This window comes from Toxotes jaculatrix, chromosome 23 (genome assembly GCF_017976425.1).
Source record: "Toxotes jaculatrix isolate fToxJac2 chromosome 23, fToxJac2.pri, whole genome shotgun sequence".
Classification (NCBI taxonomy): Eukaryota; Metazoa; Chordata; class Actinopteri; family Toxotidae; genus Toxotes; species Toxotes jaculatrix.
The window spans coordinates 7114830-7132423 of NC_054416.1; the positions used below are offsets into that span (position 1 = coordinate 7114830).

General features: G+C 42.3%; 1 protein-coding gene across 1 annotated transcript in view; it reads left to right on the plus strand.

The window, feature by feature from the left end:
- Nucleotides 1-17594, plus strand: part of LOC121177536 (glucosidase 2 subunit beta-like) — a 107495-nt gene that overhangs the window by 59388 nt on the left and 30513 nt on the right. The window contains exons 11-12 of the mRNA XM_041031866.1: nucleotides 13235-13304; nucleotides 15064-15153. Of these exons, the coding sequence (XP_040887800.1) occupies nucleotides 13235-13304; nucleotides 15064-15153 (160 nt within the window). The remainder of the gene's footprint in view (nucleotides 1-13234; nucleotides 13305-15063; nucleotides 15154-17594) is intronic.

The window sequence follows — 17594 nt, forward strand, 5'->3', positions numbered from 1 at the left end:
AGATTTTTACAAGGCTCTCTGTGAGTAACAAACTACTCCGTGAAATGAAAGTGCAGTTACAGCCTTATGAAACTGAGCGCCCAGATTAAGCATAAATCACATTCCTTCATGTTTTGCCCTTTCAATCTTTACTAAGATTGGCTGCCTGGCTTTTGTGTGCTCAGCAAGCATGCTAACATTTTTTTCTTTGTGTTGTGAGAGAAATGTGAGAACATGAAGCAGCATGAAGAATTCGTCACCTTTTAAATTGTATAAATTGGAAACATGTCTATTTAAATACCATTCAACATGTCACCTGCTTGATACATACATCGATGCATGCACCTGGCTGTGATTAATACACCGTACAGACTTTTCTTTTAATGCAGATCAGCAGGAATAAATTAAGGTGTAACTCTCGCAGTAGGTTACCATTTTCATGTCATGCAAAAGGTTTTTATACTAAGCCAAAGAAGTCCTTTTTTCCTTTAGTTTTTAGCCACGCCAGCGCTGTGGCTCATTGGATGACAGTGTTCGAAGATCAGTTCATCATTTTGGTTCAGTATCTCAACAACTACAGGTTGAGCTGCCATGAAGTTTTCTGCAGACATTTATTAGTAGGTCCCCATTTTTGATTTTTTTTTTTTTTTTTGTGTGAAATCTTCCAACTGCTATTAGATGGATTACTATCAAATTTGGTACAAGTGTCCATGGTGCCAAGGGGATGAATGGTAATGATCCCCTGACTTTTCATTTAGTGCCGCCAGCAGATGAAAGTTTTCACTTATCCAGTGAAATATCTCAACACTGGCTAGATGGATGGGCACAAGATTTTGTACAGAGATTAAAGGTTCCCAGAGGAAGAATCTTAATGACTTTTCCTCTAGAAAGTTGACGTTTATGTCAAATTTTGGATTGATTGCCATAAAATCTGGAACACACATTTGCGTTCCCCTCAGGATGAATTGTAATGACTTACATGATCATTTTTCATCCAGAGCCATCATCAGGTGAAATTTTTGGTTTGTCCAACACTGTGCTCTTCCCATCAGCTGTACTTTGTGTTACGTGCTAATTCACAAATGTTAGCAAGCTAAAATGCTTAGCTACGATGATGAACATCATCATTATACCTGCTAGACATCAGAATGTCAGTATTGTCATTGTGAGCATGTTAGCATTTAGGTAAAACCTCTGCTGTGGCTAAGTACAGCCTCACAGAGCTGCTAGTGTGGCTGTAGACTCTTAGTTTTGTTATGGCTGGGATTCCTGACCATCAATATAATGCGATGTAGTACTATACTACTCTATGAGTTGTTACACTGTCTGAATTGTCTTGTTGTGATCAACCCCAACACATTTACTCCAAACAGGTTAAAAGATGTTTGCACATTCTTTGTAGCCATGTTTGCTGCTGTCCACACAACTCTTACCTGGCAGGATAACTGTAATGGGAGCCTGAGTTCTCCAAGTGGCTTAACTGGCTGAAGGAGGCTGACAGTGTACTGGCATTTTTTTTGTTTGTTTGTTTTTTTTCCTTTTTCCTTTTGGGGTGTGTGTTAAAAATCACACATACGTGTGCGCGAATGGCGTCGGGTTCGCTCTCCTCTTGAGCGGAGAAGAAAACCATCTGGGATTGTGTTTGTGTTAAGCAAAGTGCAACGGTTTTCCTCTCTCTCATTCACACAGGCGCCTGGCATCATGTAGGGACTAATGTGGAATCTAAATCTGGACCTTGTTGATAGAAAATGGCAGGTCACACTGTTTGGCATGTGACTCTCACAAACCCCAGTGCAGGCAATGGTGCTAATAGATAATTGCCAGCTTAATAGGAGGTGACATGTTGTATGATGTTGCACTCAGAGCCAGTGACTCTGTCTCCAAGTAGTGGTTTTTATTAAAAATACAGCCCCCACATTTTGTCTATTTCAGGTGGAGGCCTTGAACAATATTTATTCACTTAGTTTTCTTTTATAATTTTTTCTTGTGTTTTCTTGTGTTGCAGTTTTATTATTACTTATGGCAATAAAAACACAGATTTTGTTATTGTTTTAATGAAACAAGACCTGCCACTACTGTTACTACGGGAACATAATGTCTTCATTCATGTTACACTGCACAGATACAAATTTATTTATCACATGGAAAGTGGAAAAAAGCTCTCTTGTCTCTTCTTGAGAACTTCCTGTTCGTGGATTGCAACCATTTTGCGTGCATAGCTCTCTTGTCTCTCGCTCTCTCACACACATAAGGCCTCTCATAGACACACACACCCTCATCATAACCGTTCACTGTGGACTCACACCCCCTCCCTTCGCCTCCCACTCGTCCTACTGATTGGAGTTGTCAGGAGTCAGAGGGTCACAGTAGAGGATGTCAATAGGCCTCATTCACAGACAGAGAAGCGCACACACATACACACACACAGCAAAGCAATAAAGGAGAGAAGCAGGCAAAATGACAGACAGACAGTAATACAGCCCTGTCTTAAGTGTGTATAAACACACCCCACAATCACCCCATCACGTCAACAGCTGTGCATCAGCTCGCTCTCCTACTCACCGCAGCCACGCACTGCGATGCCAGAGAAGAGCATTCAATTTATATTCATTATTCACCAGTCAACTGCCTTGATTTCAGTGATTGGATATACCCTCTACCACCTACTGGCTCCTCCCCCCGCTTTCCTCAGTCCCATGGGAAGGCTCAATGTCTCCCCTCAGCTCCTAGACCTGATAGCTGTATGAGAGGGTGTGTGTGGCTGTGCGTCTTTTATGTATGTTAAATGATGCTGGGTGTGTGGCAGTGAAGAGGGCTTTTGGGATATAAGTAGATAGCACATGATTGGATGGATTTGATCAGGCCTTGAAAGAAAAAAGGAAAGATGCAGGGAAAAAAAGCTCCAGTATGTTTTTTTTTTTTTTTTTTTTTTACACAACATTGAGACGCACTTATACACAAATTAATGAGTAATGTATTTTTGTTTTGTTGGTTTTTCGCTGTCTTTGTTGCAGGTGTCGGGAAGTACTACTGCATATGGGAAAACAGTTGTTTAAAGCCTTTTATGGCTCCAGAGGAAGCTGAGTCAGCTTGGGTTGGGGCTGGAGACTACAAGTTAAAAAATCTGGGGGTGTGAAGTTAGAGAGAAGTCAGCTCACTAGATCTCTGCAGCCCATTCCATATCTCCACTTGAGGTCATTGGCTTGAGGCTACATCAGCTGGTTGTAGCATAACACACCTGAATCTCTGACTGAACTGTCAGCGTGTCAACTGTGGCTAATGTAAGCACCAGGTTTTGACAAGGAGGAAGGTTGTGTGGAAACTGTGTTGTTCTGCTATGTCAGTTCAGATTTTGTTTGCTCAACCAACAAGTAGCATGAATACAAATCAATACATGTATGTACATTTCATACATACATCTCAGTTGTTAGAGGAAATGCAAATAAATGCAAAATATACAAATTAAAAGGCAAAGTTCCTTTGAGTGTGTACAAAAAGTGATTAAACAAAACTAAATACTTCTAATTGACCCCATACCCCATGTCCCAGCTTTGATTACACATAATTTGGCTAAAACAATTTGATGTAAATCTCCTCAGAAATGTCAAAACGCGTATGAAATCGAAGCCTTGTTAAATCATCTCGGTAGGGAAGTGAATCGCCTTTTACAATCTGCTTCATACCTCCCAGGTCTATTACAATTAGCTTCAGGTAACTGATGAAACCACCAACACGCAGCATCTCAGTAACAACATGCTCATCAGAAAGAATCAGGAGCAGCAGAGCCCAGCTGAGAAGTAAAAGAGACGTTTGTTTGAGGAGACACTGGCTTGGCTATCTTTATCTCGAACCATAAGCAGAGACAACCGCACGCAGAAGCTCACAGGCGGTTTGCGCTCAAATTGTTTTGGGCACCTGTCATCCTCTATTATAATTAGCAAGTGGACGTCTAAATAATTGCCATCAGGCTGCGTCTGCTGTATCAGTGTTGGTAACCAGAGCCCCATCCCTCGCCTTTAGTTCTAGTATTATTTAAAGGGCCGGCGCGCCTTCACAAAGCAGTGCCCTCAGCAAAGTCTTAAGCTGTGTCTTCAGTCAGCGACAGCATCTGGAGCGCTGAAAATAATTAACTGACACAAGAGGGTTTGGTGTTGGCTTCACCATTTGTTTTGTCCACACTTGTTCCCAACACTAACACACACTAACACACATATGCACGCACATACAGGCGGCTTTTGATGATAATTGTGACACTGCCAGGAGAGAAGGAGGTAACACGCTCATCCCAATGGGGATTGAGGATGGTTGTAAAAGTAAATGAGGCAGATGGGTCTGTCTTGAAATGTAGTGTGAAAAAAATAAAAACAGCTCCTTTGAAGAATAAAGATAGCATAGTTAAGTTGAAGCATTTGTGCATTTTGAAAAGGAATGCACTCACACGACTACATCATGAATAATATGAAGTAAAGGTACAGTAATTATACAATCCTACTTGACTGTACAAGCCTACAGCTTGGTATTTTCACTGAAAGGCCTGTAAATCAAGGAAGAATGGTCCAGAGTTATGTATCATTGATGTGGAAAGTGATGGAAGCTTGATAAGTAATGCATTATACAGCAGCATCTACTGTTTGGAGACTTGTCTGTTGGCTAAAATGCAGGTGTAGTGCCATCATGCTCTCATTGTGTGTGTTTGCGAGTGTGTGTCAGAACCAGGCTTGCTGCTATAAAGAGCTACGCTCCAGGGCCGGTGAGAGCTATCCCGGAGTGTATCGCCAGCCGTAGCGTGACAACTTGACTCACACTTGTCGTTCTCCCCTCTCCCTCTTTCCCCCCGATTAGACCGATGCAGGGCGGAGATGTATGTCAGGACCACACACGCACAAACACACACACACACACATATATATTTATGTATGTACAGCATATTCACAAAGAGCTCTTGCCAGTGGGAAGACTGTAGGTCAACAGGCTTGTCTCCACCAACCCCCTCCTTCAGGGGCCTTGAAGCTGGTGGAGGTCATTGCTGCTCAGCAGCGCCCTCACTGTGCTGATAGTGGCGCTACTGAGCAGTCAGTGACATTCAGTTTAGTCCAATAACAGCTGCTGCCTCTCCAAACCAGCCACTTTCCAGAAAAACATCTCCCGGGCTTCTTAATGCCCCCCAATGCACACAAAAACACACACTAGCGCACACACATACACACACAGAAACACACACACACACAGACAGACAGACACCCTCCCCCATATCACCCTTCCCCCTCACTCTCTGTTGTTCTACAGGCTACCTCTGTCACACTCGTAGGCTTCCTTTGTTGTTATCTCAGTGCACAGTTCTGTGTGTGCGTGTGTGTGTGTGTGTGTGTGCGTGTGTGCGTGTGTGCGTGTGTGCGTGTGTGTGTGTGTGTGCATGCATGTTTGTCTTTCTCTCTCGCCTTTTAGTTCTCTAATTTGTCTGACATGTCCTGAAAAGCCCTGACTTGGAGAGACATTAGCATAGCACCGCTCAGAGTGCAGTGGTGTCTACAGAAATCACTTCCTGTACAGAAACGGATAAGTTCTTCTGTGGGGCTCTGTTCCCACAGTGTCCCCTGAAAGCGCTTGAACAACCAATGTCACTTCTACTAACTACCTATTATGATCCTGGCTCAAGTTTAAGGATCTCAAACAAAGCCTCAAATTTGGGGCCCTCTAGTCAGATTCGGTGCAAATCAAGACGGGGGAAAAAAAAAACAGCATGATGAGAACAGCCTTGAATCTGTGCCTAAACCAGCATTATTGTGTTTGAGTAGATGCAGCAAAGTGAGCCATTACCCCAGCCTTTTCTGTGCAGTCTGTTTTCCTTGGTGCCTGCTCAGCAAGCGCTCTCCATGGTGCTGACTTAGATGGAGCAAACTGGTGCTGTCCGTGGTGCTATCATCACTGGTCCTATTTCAGTTGGTCCTTGCTGAGCTACAGCTGACTGTATTTGCTTTTGTCGGCTCTGTCCTTTGTGCTACCTCATCTGTTTCTAGCAGAGCGCGTGCCATCCGCAGTGCTAACGCTGCTGGTTTGGGCCACGATGCAGTTTGAGCTGCCCAGTAACCACTTAGTGCAAGCAGAGCCAATGTCTGCCACAGATTATAAGCTGCTAACTGCCACTCTGGATCCATTTTCTGAATCCTCAGGAGCAACCTTTTTTATACTCGGCTCATATCCTGCCAGTTAAATGTGTATCAGGAAGCAGATTTGTCATTGCTCGAGCTTATGGGATCTAGCTTCGTGCAGGCGCAGTGGTGTTTTCCTGAGGTGCAGTGAGGATTCTCCCTGTTTAGTGTTTTGGTGACTCAGTGTGCGCTGCAGTAAGGGGAGTGTCACTGGCAGTCTAGCGGCGCACAGCAATTTTTGGTTGACCACATTTTGCGCCTGCGTCCTGTCTGCTCTCAGCGGGACGGCAGCGTGCACCCACGTTCTGTGCTTTTTAGTCACTGGAAGTGGTGGAGCTGTAGTTTAAAGATTTTTTTTTCAACATCACACAAACTCCTTTAGTTCATATTTGCACTTTCATTATCGATTCCTGACATGGTGACATTTCTAATTTCTAATCTTCCAGAAAAAAAAAATATTCCAGTAATGGTAAAATGCCAGGAAGGCAGAGTTAAGATTAACATCTAATTTGTACCGCTTTTGTCAGTAAAGTTAGTCTTCAGTGTTGCTCACAAACACCTCATGAAATTATGGGATGTACAGGGTTTTTCCCAGGAGACTGTTAAGCTGAGGTGGTAAGCTCCCAAGATCCCCATGCATCTCGTGATGATTTTAGTCAGTAGCTGACAGCCTAAGTAAATGACGCTCATTAAATATCTGGTATTTGCTCTGCTCTCTTTCCCTGAATGTTAATGTTTTATTCTATTCACTTTTTATATTAATGGTTTACTTGATTGGCAGTGATTCAGGTGAAGTGAAGCCCACCTCTGTTTGAAAACACTGTGGGAAATGCTAACAAACCGTGTGACCAAAGCCATAAGCTTAGAGAAAACTTTGTGTACAGCCTGGTAAAGCTCAAAAATAAGTGTAGATCAGTGTGAGAACCTGTTAGCATTTGCACACAGTTATATGACTCAGACTGTGACAGGCTCTTGTGTCATTGACGGGGCAAGCTTATTTCCAGTTGTGCTGTCCAGGGTGTTAATTTTCTCATACTACTTGTTTAGGTGTTGCTGCTTTAAGAAGTATAAACAGATTAACATATGGGTGCTGTGAAGCTGGGCTCACTTTGATCTAATTTAGTGAGGTTCCATGTAAAGATATGAGGGCATATCTAAAAATAGTCAAGCTGCATGGACTTGGTAGCCATGTATCAGAGAGAGATAGCTCCAGACAGGAATTTAAGACCAGATATGGTTATGTTTAGCAGTAGACTTTTATTTATTTATTTTTTTTTTCATGCCTGATATCTAATTACATCGACACATGCACGTCTCTTAAACAGTAATAATAATCTAGTGCAATGCTCTCCATCGACATTCTGCTGCTGAACTTAAATTAGTTGCTTATTTAACAAGCATCTTGTCTTAGAAATCCTGGCATGACAGCTCTCTACATAAATTGCACTCCTACACCTCTGTCTCCCACATACAAATGCTTCAACATGTCCCTCAGTTCACATTGGGGTGACCAGGGAGCTTTTCTGAGCCAAAGCATCTCAGCACTCAACAAATGAATTGGCATGTGAGGCAGCGGCGCTTCAGTGTGTAAGAGAGCACAGGGATTGGCGCTCTGGCAGGTTACAAACCTTGGCGAGGGCTGATGTTAATTAAAGGCTCTGTTCAGCACTTTCCAAATTAGATGTGAAATGTTAAGCAGGAGGGGTTTGCCATTAACGTGGTGTTCGGTGAGACCTCTGACCCTGGCTGAGGGCAACGCGTCCTTGAGACATAATTGTGCTCACCTTGAGTGCTGGTTCGACAGAAGGAGCAAAGGGAGAGTTAAGAGAGGAGCAGGGTGAAAAAGCGTACAGAGCTTCCTTTTGCTATAGAATGAGCTCCTAGTACATCTCCCTTCTTCTTCCATTAAGCTGTTAAGAGGTTGAAACGATTTGCCTCTCACCCTCTCTCACCCTTGTTCGTGTGTTTTGATAGCCACGGGAGGAAATGTATTGGATTGCAACCATTCGAGGGATACACCAAATCAGCCCATTTTCACTTATCAAATGTTGGAAGTCTGATTTGAGCAGCTGCCAGCTTTCTGTCTCTTATGTTGTCTGAAATAGATTTTTTCTTTCCCAGCTCCTGAAGCTAACAGTGTTTGGCACCGTACCAAGATGATCCCAGATAAAGATATTTTATGAGATGGTGCAGACGAGTACTCTCCAGTGTGCAGCCCCAGTTATGTCGAGAGCTTGCTTTTGTCTGTGCGTACTTGTCCATCACGCATTTACTCCATCTCCTGCATTTCCTTGTATTCACGTCACGTGACTACTCGAGTACACATTCAAACATTAGTCGTTTATTTATTTATTTATTTTTAACATAACTCCCTTTTTGATCCTAACATCTGCCTTTAGGCAAGCAAAAAAGATAAACTTGTCAAAACTGTCTTGTCATTATGCATGCAATGAGTGAACAACCTGTCATTACCAGACCCTGTCTGTTCCTACAGATGTACAATCACCTACTGAGCGATTTCCCTCAGCAGACAGCGATCACCACTTGGAAAACCATCAAAAAGGGAGCATGTTGATTTGTACATGAGAGTCGCATGCTTCCTGCTATTACAGTATGTTGCAAGATGACAGAGTTACCCCGGAAGGGGACCAAGTCATGAGCAGAGGAGACACAGAAGTAGGTCAGCTCCTAGGCGTTTGTTACATCATACATATTCATAAACAGCACCCAGTTGTTGCAGAGTGAACTCACACCACACACACAGACTGTTTATTCTGTTCATTGGGCCCCCTTCTCCGTTTAAATGTTAAATAGTGATTACGCATCATCATGGTAATATGAGCAGTAGAGTCTGACTGCTGCATTTACGTGCATTTTACTGCTATTACATGAATAATATTCCATTATTATCACATATTAACACCTCACAATCGCAATAAGTCGTGCATTTATTTGGGTTTAAAACATCTGCAATCCCACATTTAGCTGAAACAGAAAAAGTTAAGACAGGACATGATTGAAACGCATAGGGTGACATTTTGAGAAGTATGCTTATTTTGAGTAGATTGATATTATTATATATGGCATAAAGACTGGAAACTCAGGAGCCCCAGCACCAGGCTACCTGTTTCCATATTTGTAGTCTTTAGGCTAAACTAAAGTGATATAGAAAAGAGAAAACAGGAAAGTTTTGATGTTTCTTCTTGACAAATCACTTTAAACATTTGATTCATGGCCTGAGTGATTGACCATAATTGTCGGTCATACGTATACCAGATGACGCATCATTCTTTTTCTGAGCATGTGAAGCATCACATCTGACTGTAATCTTTTCACTGTGGCCACTGATGCTCGCCATATGCAGTTTTGGCTTATATAATTTGGTATAATAGCAGTTCTGCAGTGAATGGACCCATTCTTAATTTCAGTACGTCCTAGTCGTGGTGCTGCACTTGTCCTTCAACCACTGTGGATAAAAAAGAGAGTTGCAGGAGAGTGTGGGAGAATGAATACAAACTGAGTCAGTCACAGGGCTATGAATTGCACTGATAGTTCAAAACATGATGCTATTTCTGCCAGCTACTGTTATTCACTCACCTCTAATACAATCAGACACTCCAACACAACGATTATGCAGGGGGCGAGATTGACCTCTTCTCAACTCCCAGCAGCCTGCGCTACAGTTTCAGAATCATTTGTGAGATTTGGGCGGATGAAGCGAGGAACATAAGGAAATGGAAGTGTATCCTTGTATTTCAGTGAAATGTTTGTTTGGTTTTTGAAAATGCTCTATATAAAATGCTTTTTATAAATGAAAATGAAAATATTCAATATTTTTTCTATAATTTAACACCTCTTTTATTACCTTTGTTAGGTGTATTATTGATAACAGTGTCGTTTAAGAAAAAAAAAACCAAAAAGAGTAATTTGCACCTCTGGGTGGTCGTGTTTAATGCCAGCAGGTGGCTGTTAATGCTATTGGCAACCCTTTTGACAGTACCTGAGAGGCCTCTTGTTCATTGTTACAGCCCGCCGTAAACATTTCATTATAGGAGTCCTCAACCTATATTCCCCCAACACACACACACTCCCCACTCTGCAGTCAGAACAAGTTCGTCAGTTGAGGAGAAAAACTGAGGGAAATGGAGAAAATGGAGCTGGAGCGGGGGAGAGATGAGGGTGACAGAAAGACTCTGAGGAGCTCATGCTGAAAATATTGAAGGCGAGGAGAATGTTAAAGTCAAAATGAAAAGTAAGAAGGGGATGATAGATGGCGGTGAATAAAAGAGGTTATGAAGGAAAGTGAATAGGAACCAATGTGGAAGCTTGAGCTCGCTGCCAGTCTTTATTTTAAAGAGCAGCCTTTTGCAGACAGCGAAGCAGACTCCTACATGTGCCTGGTAGTTGACATAATCTTGCTTAAGGTGTCTGTTGCTTGTGTGAGTGTGAGGTTCAAGGGTGGCCCTTTTGCATTGCCTTTGTTTTGTTAAGCATGGCCGTGGTGCTCATTGCACTGACTCCCAGGCTTCTTTTCTTAGAGCTGCAGAGAAATTGCCTTTCCTATTGATCCATTCGCATGTAAACAGAGCATCTCCGGTCTCCGGCTCAAGGTATGTATGCACAGGAGACTTCGAACAGAAGATGGCATATACTACACAGTGTATTCCTCCTCTTCTATTTTTGTACACGGCCTCTGTGATTTAACAACCCTCTTGATGGCATCTAGTGCTAAAAGCGAAGTACAGTAAACTAACTGAAAAGGAAAATGTCATCCACTGGTCAATTTTGCTTCGATGTGAAGTTCTTGTCAGTATAATAAAACTCATCCTATGCATGACAATAAACAATTGTTAGGGTCCGATTATTGAAGTGAGGCATTATGCTAATTATATTTAATTTGCACACTAACAAAAGCACGAGTACATTGAAAACAGGCTGGCGCAGTTCATTTATGCTTGCTCTGATTGTGAAGCCATGACATCCATTGACCGTATGACCAATAATCTAATCCTTGCAGTCATTAGACCATAAGCACGAGGTCTTTTTGGTACACTGTACATCGGCCTCAGGTTATGTCGGTCTGACTGGTGCAGAGACCATTCGAGAGGCTTTACTCGCCCTGTGTTCCCTGCTCTGGGTACTTCTGTACGCCTGGCTGCTTTCCCTGAGTCTTTCTGCTCCCTCCTCAGCTCCCCCCTCACCATCACCACTCTCTCCATATATGACTGGGCTGCTGCAAGGGGTCAGATGTCACCCACTTGGGATTCTCTGTCTCCTTTTGTCATTGCTGAGCCTGATGATTGGTGTGTGTGTGTGCCTGTGAGAGAGAGAGAGAGAGAGAGAGAGAGAGAGAGAGAGAAATAGGGCATTAGAAGGAATCTGAGAGTATGCAAGAGAGGGCTGGAGAGAACATTTTTGTGTGTATGACTGTGATTTTCTGAAGGAGTTTGAGGGGATCGGGGGTGGGTTAGGGACAGATCTCCCCTTCTTGGTGCTATAAAAATAGCCATTACAGCATGGAAAATCACAGCTTGCCTCTTGGACACACCACATCTGTACTAGGTTCGGCAAGAAATAGGTGCTGGGGGAATTGTGTGGGGGGTATCTTTATGGGCAACCAGCTGAGACCACATGCAAGGAACATGCTAATTGGTATTCAGGCCAGGGCTGTGACAGCTTCCCACACAGTCCTTACCACATACACATTCCTTTCTGTTGCCACGGCGCCGGGGCCCGGCGAGAGTTACCTCGACGACAGAGATGAACCTGTCCACTTCCAGAAACCCCAGTAAATCCCAAGGTCCATCAGCACTAGACAATTAAACTGGAGTCTTTTCAGCCTCTCCACACTTCTATTTTCTACCATCTCCTCTGTCGTGAGGCTCCCGGCTCCTTTGTTCATGTTAAATTCTGCAATGAGAGACACTGTGGTCGATATGGTTCACTCTAAAAAAAACAATTGCTATGTTATGTTGTGTTGTCAGCCAATTTTGAAATGTGATCCACAACAGATAATCAATGACTTAATGGGATGTCACGCTTAATAAGAATGGGCATCTGTTTTGCATATTTTTGATATATTTGAGATATTTTTAATATACTTCATATATTTCATGTGTTATTTTTTTTCAGCCTGTTGGTGTGTATGTATATGAGCGTGGTGGCATCTTAAAACATTTGGACCTTGACTGAGACTGCAGCATTGTCCATTTGGATAAATGTGTAGCTTTGGGTGTGTGTGCAGGAATCACCCACGTCACTATTAATTCACATTAAGCCATATTGGATCCCGTCTGGATTTTGGAAATGTAATACTTTTTAAGCTCATAATACCAACTAGAGCTAGAAATACAGAATTGAAGCACATCTCCAAATTATTGCTAATGTTGCTTCATATCTGCTGGATGCAAGTAAGCAACTGCTAAGATTATAATATGTCAGTATCGTAGTTACATTTTGTTCCGTTGCCCAAAAGGGTACAAAAAAACTCATTACTGCTGCTTTAAACGATTTTTGTCAAATATGAAAATTATTGTTGATTAACCTTCTATTGATTAACAATTAATTTGACCGATCATTTTTAGACTAATACCAATAGACGCATCAACTGTTTTCAGGATTTGCATTGGGATTCACCACATGAAAAGAACAGCATATACACTCTTACTTACAGTTCCTTTATAGTTACAGTTTTCCTTTTCCTTGTCTTCTTACCTGTCACAATTACTTAAAGGAAGTTTGAAGCTCTCTTGCTTTCCACTAGAGTCTGACATCTTGTCATGCGAGGAACATACTAGTATGGCAAAGAGAGACAAACATATCATCGCTGTGGTCACCTCTGCTGCTCTCACACTTCCTCTGACTTCTTTTCTCTCTCAGGCTTGGTTAACACAATTGTCAGTGTGAAGAGACTAATAGGCCCGCGGGCCTTTCGGCAGCCAGTTACCACACCTGGAAATAGCTTTTTTCTGTTTATATGCAGCCTTGCTCCTCTCCCAGTCCTAGATATAACAGCCTAGATTAAGAGCCCACTGTTTGGCAACACGCAGCTGTTGAGATGCAACAACTCTGCATTGTTAATTTGTCTGACCTTCTGTTTTGTCTAGCTGCAAAGTGGGAGGCTACCAATCTGAAGAAGGTAGAAGAGGCCTATGATACAGTCAGCATGGAAATAAGGTAAGGGAAAGATAACAAATAAATAGAAGCAGAGGTTTGCTTTCATTGTCACATATCTGTGGCTAAATCCTCAACATTTTTCACTTTGTATGGACTATGCATTTGCTTCCCACATTGCTATTGTAAGCAGGGTGACATGGTATGTAACTAGGCCTTAAAATAGACAACATCCGTTTGTGCTAAAGTAGTGAGGAAAGCTGCACAGTAATGAATTTGCACTGTGTGATACCTAAGGCTAATTTTAACGAAGAAAAGCAAACGCAGTCGGTTGCCTACTGTGCTCTGGTGCGTAGGCCTGTTAACTTACTTTGAGCATAAGACTGTCTGCCTTAGTATGAATAATCCAAACTTCTTGGTGGATTTTTTTTTTTAAAAAGAGATGGACATGGCATAAATTAAAGTGGCAAATTAGCTGCATACTCACATTTCCATCCAGAAAATATTTCATCCTCAGATACAGCATTAAGACATTTAATTGATTCTATATCATTCTTTTTGACCTCTAACTACTTCCTAGCATTTCAGTATACAGTCACACTCCAACATGCTTACAACAGCTGAGAGGAAAAATGCCTGAGCAGGTTTGGATGAGAATTCCTGTTACATGCTTTTCCTTCCCCTCAAATGTTTTCACAGAGCTCTGAGCCAGCCAGCACTAGCTGATAAGTAGCTACTGTGGCCCTTAGGCCTGCAAACTGTTCATTACAGTAGGGAGAGAGGAGAGCCAGCCACAGAGATGGCAGTTACCAAAAGGTCAAGATTTTCCCCCTAAACAAATGCCAGCGTGAGGGGAAAAGAGGGAAAAATATCTGGCATGACTTCAGTTGCTCTATTTCTTCATAGTCCACCTTGCTTAGATAGCTCCTGGTCAAATTACTCACTATCATTTATGCGTGTTGGAGAACTAGATATGTTTTTTGTCTCCCCGCATGCTCTCTTCAGGCCATGTCCTTTATCAGTGTGTAGATAGCAGTGTGCCAGCGCATTTGTATTTTCATACCTTTTGGAACGAGAAATTAAAGTCACTCCCTTATTAGTCCATACGTTTTATTCCTTTAGCATGCTGTAAAGGGCAATTTCCGGAAAAATTAACTCTGTGCACGAGTGTTATGACCCTTGCCCTACTGAGAATCACATTCACACACAGTTATGCAACCTGCATTGCTTTTCTGACCCCAAATCATCCCCCTGTGCTACCCTACCTTATCAACCCCCAGCGAAACAATCACCCTCCCTAAACATTTGTTAACCCCATTAGCAATTCTGGGTTATGAATATGGAAATAAGGGCCCGTGCACCGTTAGAGATAGGGCTCAGTTTCCTTATTTGTGATTAGCGAAGAAAAGCAGCTCTCACCAGCTCAGATAATTGGAGACACTGCATAGAAATGGGCTTTAAAGGGCCACCTCATCAACACACTATCCAAGAAGTCATCCGCTGAAAGCAGCAAGGAAAATAAAGCTACATTGTCAGCACAGTTAGGAGTCATCCAGGAGTTATTAAAGCCGCTTGTCAGGGACTTGCAATAAATGGCTCACGTACGGTACATTCAAAAACAATCTCTTTCACCTGAAAGGGAGCATTTGTGTTGTTGTTCTGCAGATTTTGTGCTAAAACCGTTAAATAACACAAGTTTCGGGTCATTTTAAAACATGTATCTGAAATGATTTGCTTAAAACTGTACCACCAGTGTAATGTTTGCCTGAGTATCATGCCTTTTGTTGCCTCTGATCTAATATATTTATTTTTGTTTCTCCAGTGATCTACAGAAGAAGCTGTCCATAGACTATGGAGCAGATTGGGAGTTTCTGTTTTTGAACAGCCAGTGTTACATGCTGAAAGTATATGAGTAAGTACTGACAAAAATTACATTACTTTTTTCATTTATATGCTTATGGTCTGGCATTAATGCGGGAACTAGTCCTACAATGTGTGGTTGCCTACAAAAATATGCTTTTATTATAATATTAAAAAACACATGCTGACAGAAAAATACATTTTCTTGCTTTTGACAATGAATTGTTAAAGCTTTTTATAGTTATGTGCACTCTCAATAATGGAAATCATGGAAAGCAATTACTTGTGCAATACCCATTCTCTGCAGGTAGCCATAAAACTCACTGGATAGAAAAGTAAAACAGTTTTAAAGATCACAAAATCAATATGTTAACTAGAGGCTGGAATCCATCTTATTTTGAGCAACTGTACTAAAACAAATTCTATCTGTAGCAAATGTGAACATCTCAGTAAAGATCCACCATTTAAAGTTGATAATTTGTGAGCTCCAAGTCACCCTGGAGAAGCCAAGCAGCTAAATCAACTAAATTTAATCAACAGAATGAGCTTCTTTTACTCTCTCCCGCTGCATCCCTATGGCCCCTGCTGGGGTAGAATCTGTTCTTCTCAGGATTGCTTGCCAGCTGGAGCTTTAGAAGCCTGTGGGTGGTTGCAGTTTTGAAAGAAAATTATCTGAGATCTGCACTGAGATCTGCACTGCAAATACATTTTTCAGATATCCTTGGAATCAGTGGTTTTCCCATGCCCTTATACACCAGTGTGATTTGTTTGCTTAGTTTGCCATTTAGGAGGCAAAATCTGAAAAGGAAAGTTACAGTGTTTATGCTCAAACCAGACAAGAGTTTTTACTGTGGACAGTAATAGATGACAGTACGTGTGTACGTGTTGGTTGTGAGAAGCTTTAATGCCATGGCAGGTCTGTGAGGCTTTGATTTTCTAGATATGAGGGTTGTGACTTTATAAAACCAAAAACACAAGAGGAAAATTTTAAGGAATAGATTGTGTTCATTGTGTTTATCTGCAAATGTTAGCATGTCCAGCTAACTTGCTAACTATCTACAGCAGAAACAGCATTATGTCTAAGGCAAAGCATTAAGTCTAACCCCTTTTACAGCATTTCAGCTGCAGTTCAGCTGGAAACCTGGAATGCTGTTAACTACAGTATGTAGTTTTTCAAACAAGTTAACCAAAACATTTCAGCCATAAATGGCTGTAGCACGGATGTGATAATAAGAAACAGTCTTGTAGATTTAATCAAATTCTTACAAGCTGTATTAATGCCAGTAGAGATAGTGGAGGAATACAAATATCTGGCAACAATATTGCCAGCAGTGGCAGTACCTACTGAGGAAACTTAACTCCTTTGGGGTCAACAGCACCATTCTGATTCTGCTGGTTGCACTCCATCTCTCTTCAGAGCAGGAACCGTCTGCAGAGCACAGTCAGGGTCTGTTCTAAAATCACTGGTCTTCCACTTAGATCACTGAACAGTGTGTGAGCAGCAGACACTGAGGACAGCACACAGGACCTTGCTGGACCCCTCACATGCCTTGTTCCCAGTGTCCGTCTGGCCCCCCTCAGGTCGCCGGCTCCGCTGCCCCAGATGCAGGAGAAGGACAACCTTCATTCCAAGAGCTGTTCTGCTCCTCAACTCCCTACCATCCCTGACCCCCACAACCCCCACAACCCCCACCCCCCCCCACCCCCCCCACCCCCCCAACCCCCACCCTTCTCTAACCTGCTATCATAAGTTTTAATTCTATTGCTTATTTATTTGTTCCTGCTATCTATTTATTCTATGCCATTATTGTGCTGTGTGTAAACTGTTCACATGCCTTGAATTGCCCCCAGGGGACAAATAAAGTTCTTGATTGATTGATAAGTTAGCCTCCTCTCAATCTCACACCCTCAGCATTTTACACTGAAACCCACACTGTGCTCTGTTACCTTTCTTTCCCTGGCCTATTGGCATGGCACACTCCATGTTGTTTTTTATCCTTCAAGTCACTGAAGAGCACAATATCCACTAGTGTCAACTCAGTTGAAGGTCCTTTGACCTACCAGCACCCTCTCAGCAATGTACCAGTCCCCCTCCCTGTCCCTCTTTATTCTTGCTGTTCGCCTTGAACTGTGATCCTGAAAAGACATGACATTGACAGACACATAAACCAACGGCTTTCTATAGCACTCCCTCCCATGCCCTCGAGTAGTGAACTAGCAGAGCTACAGTTCCTCTCCAATAATGCAACAGAATCACACACTTCTCTCTCCAGCTCCTTCATCATCGGTTGAAACCATCTTACATCCACCCTGCCTGATGTTTAGATGTCTCACGTTTGATTAAATTGCTCTCTTCTTTTTTTTTTTTTTTTCTTGAGTGGCAGCCAATATCAGAAAAAATGCCTGGAGTCATAAAAGTTTCCTGAGCTGAAACGCTGCCTGTCTTTAATATATCTAATAGCTTTGCATTATTTAAATGAATGGAATTCAGCT